The 17,535-nt window shown below is 33.7% G+C and overlaps 3 protein-coding genes across 3 annotated transcripts; 2 read left to right on the top strand and 1 right to left on the bottom strand.

Moving 5' to 3' along the window:
* Nucleotides 1-1,560: 1,560 nt before the first annotated feature.
* Nucleotides 1,561-5,278, top strand: LOC145116688 (uncharacterized). The gene is made up of 5 exons (XM_079053017.1): nt 1,561-2,462; nt 4,098-4,155; nt 4,252-4,335; nt 4,471-4,612; nt 4,739-5,278. Exons 1-5 carry the CDS (start codon nt 1,883-1,885, stop codon nt 5,087-5,089), a joined length of 1,215 nt encoding a protein of 404 aa, XP_078909143.1. The 5' UTR covers nt 1,561-1,882; the 3' UTR covers nt 5,090-5,278.
* Nucleotides 5,279-11,065: 5,787 nt separating this feature from the next.
* On the top strand, nt 11,066-13,392 carry LOC145116984 (stromal cell-derived factor 2-like protein). The gene is made up of 6 exons (XM_079053279.1): nt 11,066-11,535; nt 12,284-12,424; nt 12,517-12,657; nt 12,738-12,787; nt 12,870-12,999; nt 13,098-13,392. Exons 1-6 carry the CDS (start codon nt 11,434-11,436, stop codon nt 13,188-13,190), a joined length of 657 nt encoding a protein of 218 aa, XP_078909405.1. The 5' UTR covers nt 11,066-11,433; the 3' UTR covers nt 13,191-13,392.
* A 2,246-nt stretch (nt 13,393-15,638) lies between these two features.
* LOC145115573 (small ribosomal subunit protein eS12-like) lies at nt 15,639-17,256 on the bottom strand. Its single transcript, XM_079051883.1, has 5 exons — nt 17,170-17,256; nt 16,504-16,541; nt 16,068-16,368; nt 15,920-15,985; nt 15,639-15,825 (listed from the first exon to the last, which is right to left on the bottom strand). The coding sequence occupies exons 2-5, from the start codon at nt 16,509-16,511 to the stop codon at nt 15,766-15,768; spliced, it is 435 nt and encodes a 144-aa protein (XP_078908009.1). The 5' UTR covers nt 16,512-16,541; nt 17,170-17,256; the 3' UTR covers nt 15,639-15,765.
* Between the last annotated feature and the right edge of the window lie 279 nt (nt 17,257-17,535).

Raw genomic sequence — 17,535 nt, 5'->3', positions numbered from 1 at the left:
TAAGTTTATTAAATATGTTTCTTTTGCAATAAGCACAAATCTATACTATTGTTTATAGGTTTATAACCTTTTTAACTTAAAAAAATTGTTCACTATAGAATCAATTTCACCCGTTTCATATGAGAAAAAGTATATCGTGTTTTAATTTTTATTTTTCATGTTCTCAAATTTGAGAGCAAGGGTAAGATAAAGCTAGCGATTTTATAGGTAAAATTTAGTTGTGTAAAATATTTGTTTAGGTCAATGATAGTTTAATCACTATAATATCTTTAAAATATACTATTGTTTATAGGTTTATAACATTTTTAACTTAAAAAAATTGTTCATTATAGAATCAATTTCACCCGTTTCATATGAGAAAAAGTATATCATGTTTTAATTTTTATTTTTCATGTTCTCAAATTTGAGAGCAAGGGTAAGATAAAGCTAGCGATTTTATAGGTAAAATTTAGTTGTGTAAAATATTTGTTTAGGTCAATGATAGTTTAATCACTATAATATCTTTAAAATATTCTATTGTTTATAGGTTTATAACCTTTTTAACTTAAAAAAATTGTTCACTATAGAATCAATTTCATCCGTTTCATATGAGAAAAAATATATCATGTTTTAATTTTTATTTTTCATGTTCTCAAATTTGAGAGCAAGGGTAAGATAACGCTAGCGATTTTATAGGTAAAATTTAGTTGTGTAAAATATTTGTTTAGGTCAATGATAGTTTAATCACTATAATATCTTTAAAATTTTATTTTATTGTTCTTCATATATTCAGATATTTAAAACGAGAAATTTAGAGAGAAAAATTTAATGATTAGAGAAAAACGAGAACATGAGCTTATTTTTAGCTTCCTATTTCATTTGTACAAATGATGCCATTTCTTTCCAAGAGCACAATATAAGAGTCATGTGTATTAAATTGGGATCCATTGATTGTTCTGAACCAAAACTACATAAAATAATCTTATAGCCTACACCTGTAGATTAATATATTAGTTCAAGAACGAAATCTGTCGTTTATTCTGTTTAATATCATAAATACTTCTAATATTTGATAAAATATGGATATATTATATTAAACATTAATCACAAACAATCAAATTTAATAAAGTATATATTTTCAAGAATGTGACACGTCACCAAAAAATTACAATGGAGATGCAACATGCTTCAATCCATAATCATTGAGTACAATCCTAGAAAATGTCTCTTCCAACACTGTCGCATAATACGATAAACAAATAAACTGTAATACATTATATTGAATATGAATAATTTTAATAACATATAAGTTTTATCTGTTATTTCTCAAAATAATAAAACAAATAATTATCTAACCATTATAATTTTACACTGCATGAACAAATTCATAAATTGTCTTATACATTGTATTTTACATCTCATTAAATCGTATCACGTGATTTTCAAAACACTTGTCAAAACATCTTTTAAACACTCGAGTCAACTTGAAAGGGCATTCTTGTCATTTTGATGGCAAAATACGCATAGAAGGCGTGGACCATATAACAAACGTTTCCAGTCTCGTCGTTTCAACAGATGACACGACGCAGTTTTTATTTTTGTTTGGTTTCAAATTTAAATTTAAACAAGTCCAAATTGGACTTTAGAGCAGGTCATAACTCCGGTCCTTCTAGAAACATCTCAGCCGTCCTTGCTTTCCTCCCCCTAACTACCGAGCTCCGCCTAGCCGTCGTCGGCGCCGTGAAGTCGCTGGTTGATCTGTGCTCATGCTAGGGTTTCGATTGATGCATTTTCGTTATATGTGCACATGAACTTTTAAATCTATGTGAAATCTCTCGAATCGTCAATTTTCGTGCCCTAGCAGGTTTTTTGCTTAAATAAACTCTTGCATTTTGAATTTTGAATGTCGGAGCCGCCGAGAGTTGCGCAATTGACGATGGATGGTGCTGATTCAGAACCACGACCGGTTCTGGGGCCCGCGGGAAACAAGACGAGATCGGTAGTGGAATTGCGTAAACCGGCTGCGAAACCTAAGAGTAAAGTCGGAAAACCGGAGGAAATTAAGAAATCTCCGTCGACAGTCACTGTTATTGTCAATTCTCCTCTGCATTCTAAATCAATAACACCTCCGCCTCCGTTAATTTTGAAGCATAAGGATTCTAAGTTGTTGAAGTCGAACTTATCGATGAATGCGTCATGCTCATCGGACGCCTCTTCCGATTCTTCACACAGTCGAGCGTCTACTGGGAAGGTTAGAAGGCGGTGTGTGACACCTACATCGATTCGGGGTAAGCAATCTGTTGTTCCGAAAACAGGAAAGCTTGATAATGCTTTGAAAGCAGTTTCCAAAACTGGAAAAGTTGAGAGTGTTGCAAGAGGTGAAAAACTTGAAAATGTTGTTGTGGAGACTGATAGTTCTTTGGAATCTTCAGCTGATGCTTCATTGGGACGGAAGAGATGTGCTTGGGTTACTGCTAATACGGGTATGGCTCTCACTCTTAATACCTGAGCTCTCTAACTAGCTTTGTATGTTTTGCTATTTTTCATTGGAATGTGTAGCTTGTTACGAATTACTGAATGAAAGACTAGGGTACAAGGAACTCCCCTTAAGAATATAGTTATTAAATTGCTTATGACATTTTAATTATCTTAAAACTATAGTTGAAGTATTTGTTTTGAAATGTTACAATGATTAAATTGGTGTTCATAAGCATGTGAAGGTCCCTTAGATTTCTGATTGTTGCTTATGTTTCAGTTGTTTATTCTCAAACATAGTTTATTACTTAAAATAGATAATTGTATATTTTATGACTCTTAAAAAGTCTTAGATTTTTAGGGTATCAGCTAAGAGTGTTGGTCTTCCTTGCGCTATTACATATCTAGCATTCTACCTCTAAGTCATAGACCCCACTAAATTTCCTGAAGTGGATTACAATTGAGGGCTTAGGTGTATTATTGGATGATGTCTCCTACTTCTCTCATAAGTCAAATAGTACACACGAAGTAAAATCAGGATTCAGGCAAAATGTAGCTAGAGATTAATCTATGCTCTCTGATATAGTGATAGTAAAACTTTTTATATTAGCATACATGTGTTAACTCATTTAAGATTTAGGGTGTAGATTACTCTCTTATTATTGGGAGGTTGTAGAACTAAACTACTAAAGGCTTGAGTGAAGTCAATGGAGATCAACTTTAACTAACTATAACTACCACAACATCCAGTAGCTTCATTTACTGATGTTGGAGTCCTTGGTAATAGAAAGCTACTCAACTTTATAATGCATGTATCCAGCTTGTGCAACTAGACTGGAGTAAATACAGATCTTCTCTTTTTTTTTTGTGTGTTCTTAGTTTCAGAAGTCATGCATGATTCATACCTTGTGCATTAACCAAATCTGAGATCTTAAACTTGAATAATCTCTCTCCCAAGTCCCAAGTTGTATTTTTGTTCCTGAAAATCCCCTCGTAAAATATCTACTAATATTGGTGCCTTTTTTTTTTTTTTTGGAGTAAGCTCCTAGTTAGTAATACCTTTGTTGCCTTCTTTGCTATATAGCGATGACCATGTGACATTGTGATTAGTATTATAAAATCGAAATGTGTAAGAAAGTTAAGACTAGCTTCTGGGAAACATCATGTGACTTATATTATTTTCTTGTTAATGGTCTATATTAAAATGCATGCTACCTAAAGATCATAAACAGTAAATGCCTACAATCAACTATAAACTAAAGAGAATGCTGAAAAGAGCTGTTGAAGTCATTTTGTTTTAGCCTTTTAAAAATTGTGTCTTTAAAGAAAATACAAATTACAATATATGGGGGAAGCATCTTTTTGGGTAATTTCTCTTTCCCTCTTCCATATTATTAGCAATATCATTGTCATTATTAATGGTGTCTGTTTCTGTTACTGTTGTTCTCTCTATCCCTCAAAATTTCCTAAAACAAAGCTGCTCATGAAAATATTCGTCTGTATGACAATGAAACAGAAATATAGCATTATTCGTTATTTCAGTTGATCTAACAAATCAAGAATTGTAATTCTCCTCTCCTAAAATATATATTTACAATTTTACTTTATAACAACTCCTAATTTGTATGTTTCCTTTTTTGAAGATCCTTGTTATACTGCTTTTCATGATGAAGAATGGGGAGTCCCAGTACACGACGACAAGTATGCACCTCAAGATTCAGTTTTCAGTCTCTTATCAAATTTTCAATGAAATTCTGGAACATTCCTCTAAGCATCATATTGTATGACATCTTTCAGGAAACTGTTTGAATTACTCAGTTTATCGACTGCATTGGCTGAACTCACGTGGCCCACTATTCTCAGCAAAAGGCATTTATTTAGGTATGCAGTATGCACATTATTTTATATGTATGTATTTTTTGGCAACAGAAAACTCTTAACATATGAGTTGAGTTCCATAATCGATAATACCTTCTTGTCTAATTTGAAATGAAACATGCGTGTATTTATATACAGAGATGTGTTTCATGGATTTGACCCAACTGCTGTCTCAAAGTTGAATGATAAGAAAATAGCAGCAACAGGGAGCCCTGCTGCTTCTCTTCTTTCAGAAGTAAAATTACGAGGAATTATTGAAAATGCACGCCAAATTTGCAAGGTATCTCTTGTTGTTTTTATTCGTTATCTACAAATTAATTTCACCAAATTTGCATAAGTTCCATTCTACTTTTATGGTGAAAAATGAGTGTTTTTTTTTTCTTTTGGTGAAAAATGGTGTGCACAGATAGCGGATGAGTTGGGGTCGTTTGACAAGTACATATGGGGGTTTGTGAACCATAAACCCATCGTGAACAAATTCCGATACCCACGTCAAGTCCCAATCAAGACATCAAAAGCAGACTCAATAAGCAAAGACCTGGTCAAACGGGGTTTGCGTGGCGTGGGCCCCACAGTCGTTTACTCCTTTCTACAGGTGGCTGGACTTACAAACGATCATCTCATTAGTTGCTTCAGGTTCCATGAATGTGCACTAGTAGATGTCGTGGGACCGGGGACCACAAATGATGTGAAGAATGATGGGTTGGGGTTAACCATAACCAGGGTTATGGATGACTTGACTTTATCGGGTGAGTGACTAGCGACTAGTTATTGGCATTGCTACAAATTGTTGATGTGGGAACAAGTAAGTAATTGCCTTTGCAAGAATGTATGTGTAGAAATTGTTGTATTAATGCCATGCTTTTTGTAGATTGTAGAGTAAATGACACATACATATGAGAATATGATGATGATGATGATGATGATTGTGAGATGTTATTCTTTACACCCTTTTGCTTGCCTCTTATTTTTCTGAGTGTTGTCTTGTTGCATATCAATAATATCAACATGAAACAAGTTGAGAGACATGTTTTTTCATTAACTTTTAGAATATATTACTACAATTATATATTAGCAACTATGACCAACGAATTTGAAATTTAGAAGTACGAAAATGAAGAAAAAAAAAACGCACACACACACACACACAAGTTAATAGTAATTTTGCTTGAACTATGAAATTATTGTTCATCCGTGAAAACTTTAGGTTTCTGGTAAAAAAAAAAAGTGTTTTTTGTAGTAGGATTTTTCATAGACTATTTTTACTATAAAAAGAACTTTATATTGGTAAAAGGAAATCTTAGATCGTCAGAGATTTACCAAATTATATGTTTTAAAAGTAAAGATAACATAAATAAATGTCTTATATAATAAAAGGACTATTTTTGGCAGATTAGTGCTAAATAAATAATGTCATTTGATAAAACGAGTTAACTAGTTTTTTTTTTTTAAACAACAAACCAACTAACCTATTTCTAAATAACTACTTATGTCTCCACCGAGACTTTAACGCATGACCTCTCATATAAAAGGGTCACTACTTACCGGTAGGCCATTGGCCTTTTGGTATTAGTTATTAAGTTAAATGAAATATGTAAAATGACATGTAGAAGTTTGAGTTTTTCTAACCATGTATTTGTTTGAGTTTTTCTAACCATGTATTTCAAAGAACTAAGAAAACTCAATAAGCTCGTTGAAAAACATTTTAGTTGGTGTCTTTAAAAAAAATCTTATAAGCAATTTTTTTTCGAACATAAAAATAAGTTGAAAATAAGTTATCTTACAACCGCACTACATAATGTAAAAAACCATTTTGCATAGCCAAGGCCAAAAGCCTATTTTGTAGCAAGGACTTAGGAAATTAATAGTTATATGGACTGATTTTTATATTAATCCTGGGAAAATCTTATTTATTTAGTTTGATTTATATTTTTCCTGTAAAACAAAGTTACTTATGTGAATGGTTCATGTGGTTTGGGTAACTATGCCTTTAGTCCTTAATTTTTTTTAACCTTCGACCACACTACATACTTTGATTTTTTTGTTTTAGACCTATTTTTTTCCTTTTAAGAAAATACTCAATTTGTATCTATTATTTATTATTCAGACTCGAGCCGGTTACCAATAGTTAAATTAAGTTTTTTTAATAAAAAACCTCCTACATTTTACATTTTTTTCCGTTTTAAACTTTTTTTAAGAATAAACTCAACTTTAACCTATTTCTTTTTATTTTATTAATGTTGGAGGTTACAAAGGTGAAAAAAATAGCTAATGTTGGAGGCTACAAAATTTAAAAAGAAAAAAAAGAAAAAAATAGTTAATGTATGAGATGCTCCATACATACAATGCCAAATAAATTTAGTACTCCTTGCAAAATATTGATAAATACTTGAGACAAAATGTGTTTAAAGGTAAAAATAACAACTTACTTGAAAGCTATCTTAGTTAAAACAAAGATACCATCACAACTTGTGAAAGTAGCTTTGGGATGACATTTGAAACCAAAATAAATTTTGTAAAAACAACCTTGGGACATGAGAGAAGCTTCATCCTCACAATAACATAATTTTATTTCAGCATTCATTACTAAGTTTATATTCTTAACTTGAAGAAGAAGCATAAACATGACCTAGGGTTTTAGAATCGGTTATTATTTTAGTTGATTAATACTTTGGTACATGTGAGTTAGGGGATATAGAGTTACGTATCGGTAATGGGCTTCATTAATGAAATAACAATGAACATATTAAAAGTAGGGTTTATTTTGAAAAAAAAAATAGTTTTAAGTCTAAAACAGGAAAAAATGCAAAATATAGGGTCTTTTATGAAAAAAAAAGTTAATTTACATGTTGGTAACCGACTCAAATGCTGAGATAACAAGTAAAAGATAAAAGTTGAGTCTTTTTTTGAAAAAAAAAAGTCTAAAACGAAAAAAAAAAATCAAAATGGAGGGTTTTATGGGAAAAAACCTGATAATTTTTATACGCTTAATCTCTGACATAAAAAGACTGATTTGCTCTTATTTTGTTTTTATTGTTTATTTTGGATCCATCCCACCCCTAATCTCCGCCTTGAAACGTGATATATGTAACGCCCGCAGATCCGGGCTAGTCAATTTAGAGATAATAGGGGTCGAAAACGACTTTTTTGACAAAAGATTATTTAGAATAAATAATCTTAACCAAGTTGTAGAATACGTCTCAAGGGTTCGGTACATATAAAGAACGTTGAAATCCGAGTTATAACGAAGAAGTTATGATCCGTCGAAGTTTTATGGCAAAACCGGCATGACACCGGGAGATGTAAATAGTGAATTTACGATGGAGGACTTTTTAGCCTTAGAAATCTAAACAAAAGTTGTAGTATACGTTAAACCGAGAACATACAAAAAAAGAACGCCCAAATCTGACTTCGTATGAGGAAGTTATGAATTTTCTAAGATTTGGCTTAGCAGTGCACAGCCCGAAACTCGAATTTTAGATCGAGCGGTTTTTGGCCTACGCGACCTAAATGAGAATTGAAGATCTCATTAATAGGAACTCAACGGTAAAAAGACAGACGAAAACAGAGTCTGTATGTAGAAGTTATGAATTTTACGCGGACATTTAACAGTATAATCTCCTCGTACTGTTAAATTTAAGATTGGTCGAGAATTAGACGACGGAGTCAAAATGAAAGTTGTAGATCTTATTTTTACCTACGCGTGGATATAAAGAACGTCAAAAACGGAGGTCGTATGTGAAAGTTACGGATTTTTGAAGTCGGAAGTGTGCTGTGCGAAAATGGGTGATGTGGCACAATCTTGGCCATTGCTTTCTCCCCAAGTCTTGCCACTAGATGGTGACATGTGGCACCAAGTTCAGCCATTTTTCACCCTATAAATAGAACCTCTCCCACCCTCATTTTCTTCACACCTTTCCCATTCTTTCTTCTCTTTACTCTCTCTCTAGAACCTCTCTCTAGCCCCGAAACCCCCCGAAAAGCCTAGGGAACCTCCCTAGCACGAGGTGGAATCCCCGGAGTGCTCAAAGGCTCCGAGAAGAAGAGATTTTCGGCTCGGGAACGCTGCTCCAAGCAAAGCCCGGTTTTCTATAAAACCCGCTGTAAGTGAGATACGCCTATACTATTTTTAATATAGCTTTTATTTAATTATAGTAACGTTATTAGGAACTTATAATAAGTACTTGGGCTATTATTATGGGTTATATAAGTATTGTTTAACGCTTATATAATAGTAATAATAGCTAGACTATTAATTAGTCTCGGCGAATAATAGACTAAACTCTAGTGCAAATTATTTTTTTTAAGAAGCGAAGCGCTGTCTGAGTTCGGAATCACCACATTTTCAAGTGAGTGCATAGTTACTTTCATCTTACACATAGATATGAAGTATTTTATATAAATTACGTGCTATGTGTGCAAATTATTTGTATACTTGCTATCTATGCTGGAGGAACGATTTTATACAAGTTTTATATGATTTAAACTGTATATGTATTTATATCTACATAATATGTTGGGTAAAACATGGGTAGATGACATATGAGTTGGATGATGAGTTGAGAGGTGTTATAGACCACGAGGTGAGTGTGAGAGGTGGACGATGTGAGAAGCCTTTCCCAAATGATGGCCCCGTCATCTAGCAGAGTATGGATGACAACCACGGACTATTCTAGACAGTCCAGTGGAACACTAGCATGCTCGCAACCTGTAGGTGTTGTGAACGATGTGTTCACCCGGTGTACTCTAAACCTTGGCGATCATGCAGACTTGGTGCCAAAACCTTGGCGACTATGCGGACTTAGTGCCTGTTGTATAAACCATGGCGACTATGCAGACTTAGTGCCAAAACCCTGACGACTATGCGGACTTAGTGCCTGTTGTATAAACCCTGGCGACTATGCAGACTTAGTGCCTAAACCCTGGCGACTATGCGGACTTAGTGCCTGTTATATAAATCCTGGCGACTATGCAAACTTAGTGCTTAAATCCCGGTGACGATGGACTTCGTGCCGATTCCTTAGGATGATCCTTAGGAATGAATGAACGAGGAATAGTTGATTCTTAGGGTAGATCCTTAAGAGTAAAGAAGATAATGGGGATGAGTAATTGGGTTGATTGTTTGATGTTTAAACATAATAATTATATTATTGTGGGTTGAAAACCTTATGTACTCACCAGGTTTTCCAACCTGACCCACTCCAACTTATTTCTATCACAGGTGTCGATATGAAGTTACATTACACTGAGAGATTAAAGAGGTGTAGATCACTAGTGATAATGAATGTAAGTTCTGTTTATGCTTATGTTTCTGTATTGACGATGACATCCCAAATGTTTTAAAATGAATAAAAATAAATTTCTTCGGAAATGCTTTGATAACGTATTTATCATGTTTTACTGGGAACAAATTCCGTAACATTTTTATTAAAAGTACTCTGATTTTTATAAAGCATAAACAAAATCGGTCTTTTCTGGCCGTGAAAATGGGGATGTCACAATATATGAATGTCGTCATTCATCATCTCTTTTTATGTATCGTAAAGGACCACCTCCATACTCTGATCACCTCCTAAGACCACCGCCACCGATGATTTTGATGGACTGTCGTCACTCATCTTCGCCTCTCATCCCACCCTCTTTGTTAAAAATCATCTACTACCGACTTCAAAGCCGACGTACATCTCCTATCATCTTCTTAACTGATAAGCTTTCCCATCTCCATCTACTACCATATCTCATCGAGGATTCAATGATATCCCTTTTCTTTACTCCATCATATAACTTATGTTTGGGTTTTTTGTTCATTGATTTGGAATTAATCAATCCACAAAAAATATGAAAATCTATAATTTTAAAAGTATATAAGAGATATTTAGGTGGAGAGCTTCTAGCAATAAATTATCTACCAAAGATAACCTACAATAAATTAGTTAATTTGTAAAATTTCAAAAGTTGTTTGGTTTAAAGTTGTCCGTTGGTGGGGTAATAGTATGATATCTGACGTTTTGTTATTCTGTTAGTTGGTTTTATAAAAGATGTAGAAAGTATATAATCAATCGGTAGATATTGATATCTAAATGCTACTTTGTTGTTATGCCTTTATAATTTTGGTTCCATGTTAGTCTCTTGATAGATGCTAATCTAGATTCTTTTGTAGGTTTCTTTAAGCCTGCTAAGATCTTTTTTCTTTTGCACATTTGGTTAAGCCTTCTTTGAAGGCTAGATCCATCACATGGGAAAAAAATCATTTTTGTTTAATTTTTACCAAAACACATATTACAATGGTATATAGTTTCTCCGATGGCAAACCCTAAATATTCGGTGGTGGTTATCTAAGGTTTTGTGAAATCATCGGAGTTGGAAGAAAGGCTAACGGAAGAAGAAGGGTGAGTAAGGAAGAATGTGAGACCATTTTAATTTTAACAAATAATAAATAAATAAATTAAAAAAGAAATTAGTATGGAAAAAATAGTTTATTTATGTATGAAAAGGACACAACAAAAACATAAAGACTGTTTGTGTTTTTAAAAAAATATATACATTAAGACCAAACTCGTAGATTACCTGAACCAAATGGACATAAGTATAGTTTACTCCAAAATAGAGGTTCGGGTGTAATTTATGCACTTAAAAGACGAAACTGCCCTCCAAATGATCGGAACATCCAGTCCCAAGTGGCTTTAAATCTGACATGGAACGGTGCCATTGGTTGAAAGACTGTAACCTACGTGGTACCGCCATTGAAGAATCCATAGTCAAAAACCACAAGACTTCTATATGTTCTCCCAAGACATCACAAAGCAAGCAAGATCATACAACACGTTTTCTCTAAGGACCGGTGTATTCTCCATCGGCATTTTGGATCCCCGGCCGCAAGCCCCGACCTGAGAAAAACCGACAGTCGTGGCTTCTCCTTCACCGTCAGGGCAACAGCAACAGAGCAGGAACAATCTTTCACGAAGAAGAACCGCATCGTCTAGTTCATCGGAACCTACGCACATCATCTACAAAGAAACGATAGGCCGGTCGTTTTCTTCTGAATCCGATCTTGACTTACCGATTTGGCAACGAACTTGGTTCATCCTACTTCTACTCGTAATGGCATTTTCTTTCTTCGGTCTCGCTCTCTTTCTCGTCCTAACTCTAGACTCAGATTATGCCTCATCTTCTGTCTATGCTGCTACTTCCGAAGGCGTCGAGGTAATTAGCTTATTTATGATCTAATTACAAATTGATAACATGAGGTTGTATATGTTTCCTGCTTTACTTGGTTCCTTTAATCACACTTGTTTGAAAATTTTCCCCTAAGACTAACTTCAGGTTCAAAATTGACATGGATCCTGAAATTTTGAGGAAGATGCTAACTACATCTGGCCTTTAGTAACTAAATTGAAAGAATGTTGGGATAAACCAAAATTTTTTAACATAATCTAATATCAATCTCAAATTGAGGAAGCAGCAGGTTTGGCCTCAGAGTTTAAGTGACTTTTTCTCATTCCTGTATTGAATGTAATTGTTAATCCAGATATTATTGTTGTTAGGCAATTTAGTAACACTTGTTTGCGTGTGTATCAGTCAATCTGTAGGTGAATGTGCTCTGTTCATAGGAAAGAAGAAAAATGATTAACAGTACATTAAGAACTTTAGGTTCAAAAACTGATTCAGGTACATTAAGAAGTTTAGAAGATGACAGTATCTAAGATGGAATAACTGGATATTGCATAGCAGTTTAAGATGAATCACCAACAAAACAATAGCCCTCCAGTTACAATGGTTGAAAGCATGCTTTCTATATCTTTTCAATTAACTACTATAGTAGAAAATAACAAAAAGTAAGCACTTGAAGTAGTCATCAAAGCAATCATGCAAGATTTTCATGCTTATTATTGGAACATAAGTAATATATTTGCAATCAGGCTCATTTTTTGGAAGTGAATATATATGATAGATTACTTACGGGTCGGTGATCAAGTTGATGCATGAAAAGACAAAGTTCAGACTACACTCACATGATGTGCCATATGGATCTGGCAGTGGACAGCAATCTGTAACTGGTTTTCCAAATGTGGATGATGCCAATAGCTATTGGGTATGTTGATGGATGTTTTCATATCTATTTTATATGTTTGATTTCATTTCAATGCCTTATTCTGATTCTTTGGTTTATATAATATTGTTTAGATTGTTAGACCTGAACCAGATACATCTGTGAAACTGGGGGACAGTATAAAAACTGGAACCATCATTCGGTTGCAACACTTGAAAACTAGGAAGTGGCTTCATAGTCACTTACATGCTTCACCAATATCTGGCAACCTAGAGGTTAGTGGATTGGATTTGATTTTTTTCTTCTTAATATCATGTTAAAAAGCTGCAACTTAAGTAATTGAGGTTTTGTGTAGGTGAGTTGTTTTGGAGATGATGGTAATTCAGATACAGGAGATTATTGGAGGTGAGATCGAGTTTTGTTGGTTGTTATAAATTTATGTTGTGAAGTTAAAATGTTTTGTTTTTTTTTTTTTTTTTTTGTGAAGAGTTGAAATTGAGGGAGGCGGGAAAACATGGAGACAGGATCAAAGAATAAGGCTTCTCCATGTAGACACAAACGGATTTCTACACAGCCATAATAAGAAATACAGTCGCATTGCTGGTGGTCAGCAAGAGGTAATCAATCATATTGCTCTTATCAAATTAAAATTTGTTTTTTAAACTTCATCTATCTATGGAAAAAATAAAAAATAAATAACATTGCTTTTATGTAGGTTTGTGGTGTAAGGGAGAAACGAGCTGATAATGTTTGGTTGGCTGCAGAAGGCATATACCTCCCAACAACCGAAAGCAAAGCGACCATGTAGTTTTCCCCTCTCTCTTTTTTTTTTCATGAATTTTGTAGCTTGTTTCAGGGCATACTTTGTAAGCTGATTATATCCACAACACTAATTAAAATGTTGAATCTTCTTATTAACAGTCTGGGTAAAGTCAAAATATATCTAGATAATATGGAAACGTGTTGAAACTCTTCATAAATATATTTCTAGTGCATATTTTTTTGCTAAATCTTCAATTATTATTTTGGTAATGTAGCTATTTAGTTATTTTTATGAAAAAAAATCCCCACTTAACCAAACATAAACGGATTCATCACAACATATACCAAAAATTAAATTGTAACATGTATTTCTCTTTGTGTGTTTATGTATGAAGGGTGCAACTGGCAACTGCCATAGTTTTTCCCTGTTTGAAATAGGCAAGTTGTCCGAAATAATCAAGTATTTTGTTCTTTTTATTAAATATGGACTCTTTATCCATTATTGCAACGTATGACATCAACATATTTACATACATTCATAAATATAACAAATACAACAATAAGTAACATACAAGGTTTACAGTTACACAGTAGCGAAAAGTGTTGTTATTATGCATAAAAATTACTAGCTATTAGCAGTAGCAAATCTAGAACAAAAAATCATGTGGTTCCTAAATTAAGTGAAGCTAATAAAAAAATCAACAACACTTTTGGAGGTCGGATCGAGTCGGATCATGTACCTTAAAAGAACTGAACCGGTTCAATCGGTTAAAAACGAGCAAACGCCACCGATTAAAAATTTTAAAAACCGATTGAAATATAACTGAAAAACTCGTACGGTTTAACGAAAAACTAGTTGATTATTAGTCCATTGATAAAGCGGCGAACGGAAAGTGAGAGTCTTTGGCATGTGTACTTCTTTTTATTAGAGCAACTGAAAACGGGTGTGGTGCCTAACAATGTCTCCAACAATTGGTGTCATATATGTAGGATGCCACCATTCAATGTCTAACTATCCATATATAATGGTGACATGTTGTGGTGCCTAACAATGCCTCCAACCTTTGCAATTCAAAAAAAAAACATTTAAATAATAAAGATCATAGCATTAAAATTAAGATTAAAAAAAACATTACTTTAAATTAAAAAAATATAAATAAAAATTAAAAACCTTGAGTTGTAGTAGGGCAAATTTTCCATTCCCAATTAAGACAATCTAAACTTCCAAACATTTCAGAAAATCCATGAATATATGGGAGAGCATGTACTGTTTGAACATTAGCAGATGTAGATTAAAACAAAAACATTGCACCGTAAAGTGCGATAATGCATCTTCAAAACTCTTCGAGGCTTTCGTGTTCAACCCACTCATATATTTGGAAACATTCATCCCAACTATTCAATACGCCACTGTATGCTAACTGACGAACCGCAACTACACATTTATGTAGTGGACTAAAACCTTCGGCACCTATTCGGGATGGCTGATAAAATGAGACATGTTCGTCACTTCATTGACTATGCGTAGAAACAATCTTTCTACATTCGAAACCGTCGACGAAAAATATGACCTTCGTAAACAGCAGCGTCATTGTAATAATATGCCATAAGACGGTCGTTAGCAGCCCAATGGTTTTTTAGCAACTTAGTTTGTGTCATCTGCTCTGAATTTTTAGCTTCATCTTCTTCTTCTAAAATTTCCATCACATGTTCCATCGATTTCAAAATAGTCGGCCCCATACTAATCGGCCAACCATTTCTTCGAGATGGATCCAACATTTTTTTGTGAGTTTGGTTTGTACAGAGTGGGAGAAATAAGAGAAATTTGAAAGAGTGAGTGAGATTGGTATAAAAATGTGGTAGCTGTTTAAATATTTATAGTTAAAAAAAAATGAAATAAATGTTTATATAAATGTCTAATATCACCGTTGGGTGGGATAGAATAGCACATTGCTGTTCAAATTTGAGCCACACAAAAATGCAGCCCGACATTGCCATTCGAAAATGCCTGCAATGGGAGACAATGTTTGCCTCCAGCAATGCCATCCACATCATCGACATCTCTTGGCCTTATAGGGAAAAAATGTAAAACATTTTATAGATAAAAAAATACAATCTATTGCCCATGTAAGTGGCGAGAGTAAAATATCTGCACAAATTTGAGCATTGATTGTCGTTAAATCTGTTTGAGAAAATAGATGCTGGAACACAACATAACATTTATCAGAACCATGCATTCCATATTAAGTGAGCATTAATACATATCTATATTAAAATGACAAGCCGTTTATAGTATATTTATTTTTATTTCTATATCTAAAAATGTTAAATTTGAACGATTTGTTTTCAACATTGCATTAGCTTACACATTAGTTAATTAAACAAAATTTCAAAATTTCAATTTTTTTGGTTAAAAAAGAAGCCATTTCTTAATCCATGATTCAACAAGCAGCGTCACATAAATAGAGTAAAAACTAAAACTTGAAACTCTGGATAGTTGGAATCTAATGTTTATAAAACCATTCAAAATTTTCTAAAACAAAGTTCCAAACAGACAAAAGTCGAAAAATAAAACAAAGTTTTGGATTCCCACCAACTAGTTTCGATCCATTCTCAAATACTTAGTGGGATTTCACATACTCCTGAACAATGTGAAGTCCTTCAGACTCCTCACCATAATCCTGAAAAAAAACATTCAAAAAAATAAATTCACAAAGGCAATAAAAAAATCCCATTGATTTACAACATATCTTCGAAATAAATGTGTAAACATACCCTCACAACAAGGCATGAACAACCCACAACCTTTCTTGCCTTTCCTTCCGAATCAATCTTGCACAACTGCAGATAAATAAAAAAATCTTACAACATCTATAGCATAAAAAGACCAAAATGTCCTTTCACATAGAAAGAAATAACTTACGCCAGCCCATTCGCCAAGAGTCTTTGCAGCTGGAACAGTTACTAAGCTGACATTATGGTCAGCACAAAGTGCTTTGACCAATTTTTGGTAGTCAGGCTGATTACAATCCTCTGCCAATACACAAAGAAGAGCAGCATGTTTCTCAATAACTTTTGCAGCCTCATGAAGACCCCTCACAAGGCCTCCATGAGCAAGTGACTTTCTTAGAACAAGCTGCAAAGCTGTCATGATGTCCATTGGCTCCCCAAGAGCTGCTGCTGGGGCTGCAGGTGCCTCCACTGGTACTACAACAGCCTCTTCACTGAAAAAGGTAATATAATTTGAGCAAAAAAGTTTAAAACTCTAAAATCTTCATCGATAGAAAATAACTACAGGGAAAAAAAAACAGTTTTATATCTTGTTCTAAAGAAGAAGAATTGGTAACAACTTAACATACCCTGCCATTTTGTTCTGTTTGATTAATCTTCTGTCAAACTGTTTCAAAAAGAAAGCTAAGTCAGAGATATTATAAACACAACCAATCCCATATCACATTCATGAAAATCAATTGAAGTAGAATACCAAACACATTCATGGAAATCAATTGAAGTAGAATATCAAACACATTCACGAAAACTGAAGTAGAATATCAAACACATTCATCAATTGAAGTAGAATATCAAATAAAAAAATGAAAACATATTTGATGATGGGGAAAGAATGCCGATCAGAAGCATATACATCAGCCTCAATTCCTACCTTCTGAGCTATGCCAAGCTATTCTCATAAAGAAAACCTAAAACGTTCGCCGTCTTTAACGTTGCCTACCAAGTGTTCAGTGAATGCAAAAATGACCAGTAGTTTACTCAAAACGAATATAAAACGACTAATCCAATGAAAGTTTTTCCTTGATTTTCAAATTAATGTCAAAATCGAAATTAAAACAATCTAGAGTTTCTTCATCTCTACACATGTTTCCTATCAACCATATAGATTTACAGGGTAGTAGTATCCAAAATTAAACAAAATATCTGTTCAGATTAACGAACAATTAAGCAAGAATACCAAATGTCATCGCATCAATTCACAATATATTCAATCAGCCTGAGATCGAGAGATATACCTGCAGCTGCTGCTATGAAGAGATTAGAGAGACGAAGGAACTGGTAGGGTGCGCGAGCCAAAACCCTAGCTGTATATAAAGTCCGATCAGTTTTAAGTTATTCCCTTGTAGTTTATATTACTTACTATATACCCCTCTAAGTTCTATCTATTTTAAAATAGTCGTGCATAATCTTCTTGCAATGTGCGTAAACTCATCATATTCATTAAATTGGAAAACTTATAATTTGTTGAGTAAAATACTAAACCATATAAATGATCTTTGTGGTATGCATTTTTGTTTGGGTCAAAAAAATGTTGTCTTCTATATATTTGGTCCTTATTGCATTGTGTTTGTTTTAATTTTGGTCCCTAAATCTAACCCTTG

The sequence above is a fragment of the Lactuca virosa genome, chromosome 5 (genome assembly GCF_052849685.1).
Source record: "Lactuca virosa cultivar CGN04683 chromosome 5, Lactuca_virosa_CGN04683_v6, whole genome shotgun sequence".
Taxonomy (NCBI): Eukaryota; Viridiplantae; Streptophyta; class Magnoliopsida; order Asterales; family Asteraceae; genus Lactuca; species Lactuca virosa.
The sequence above is the reverse complement of the archived record's forward strand: the minus strand, read 5'-3'. Positions and strand labels throughout refer to the sequence as shown.

Bases quoted from the DNA above. Each gene is read 5' to 3' on its own strand.
- LOC145116688 (XM_079053017.1), top strand. From the start codon at position 1,883: ATGTCGGAGCCGCCGAGAGTTGCGCAATTGACGATGGATGGTGCTGAT. The intron at 2,463-4,097 runs GTATGGCTCTCA...CCTTTTTTGAAG, and splicing joins TTGGGTTACTGCTAATACGG to ATCCTTGTTATACTGCTTTT. The intron at 4,613-4,738 runs GTATCTCTTGTT...TGGTGTGCACAG, and splicing joins ATGCACGCCAAATTTGCAAG to ATAGCGGATGAGTTGGGGTC.
- LOC145116984 (XM_079053279.1), top strand. From the start codon at position 11,434: ATGGCATTTTCTTTCTTCGGTCTCGCTCTCTTTCTCGTCCTAACTCTA. The intron at 12,788-12,869 runs GTGAGATCGAGT...TTTTTTGTGAAG, and splicing joins GATACAGGAGATTATTGGAG to AGTTGAAATTGAGGGAGGCG. The intron at 13,000-13,097 runs GTAATCAATCAT...GCTTTTATGTAG, and splicing joins TTGCTGGTGGTCAGCAAGAG to GTTTGTGGTGTAAGGGAGAA.
- LOC145115573 (XM_079051883.1), bottom strand. The intron at 15,986-16,067 runs GTAAGTTATTTC...ATTTATCTGCAG, and splicing joins CTCTTGGCGAATGGGCTGGC to TTGTGCAAGATTGATTCGGA. The intron at 15,826-15,919 runs GTATGTTTACAC...GTTTTTTTTCAG, and splicing joins GTTCATGCCTTGTTGTGAGG to GATTATGGTGAGGAGTCTGA.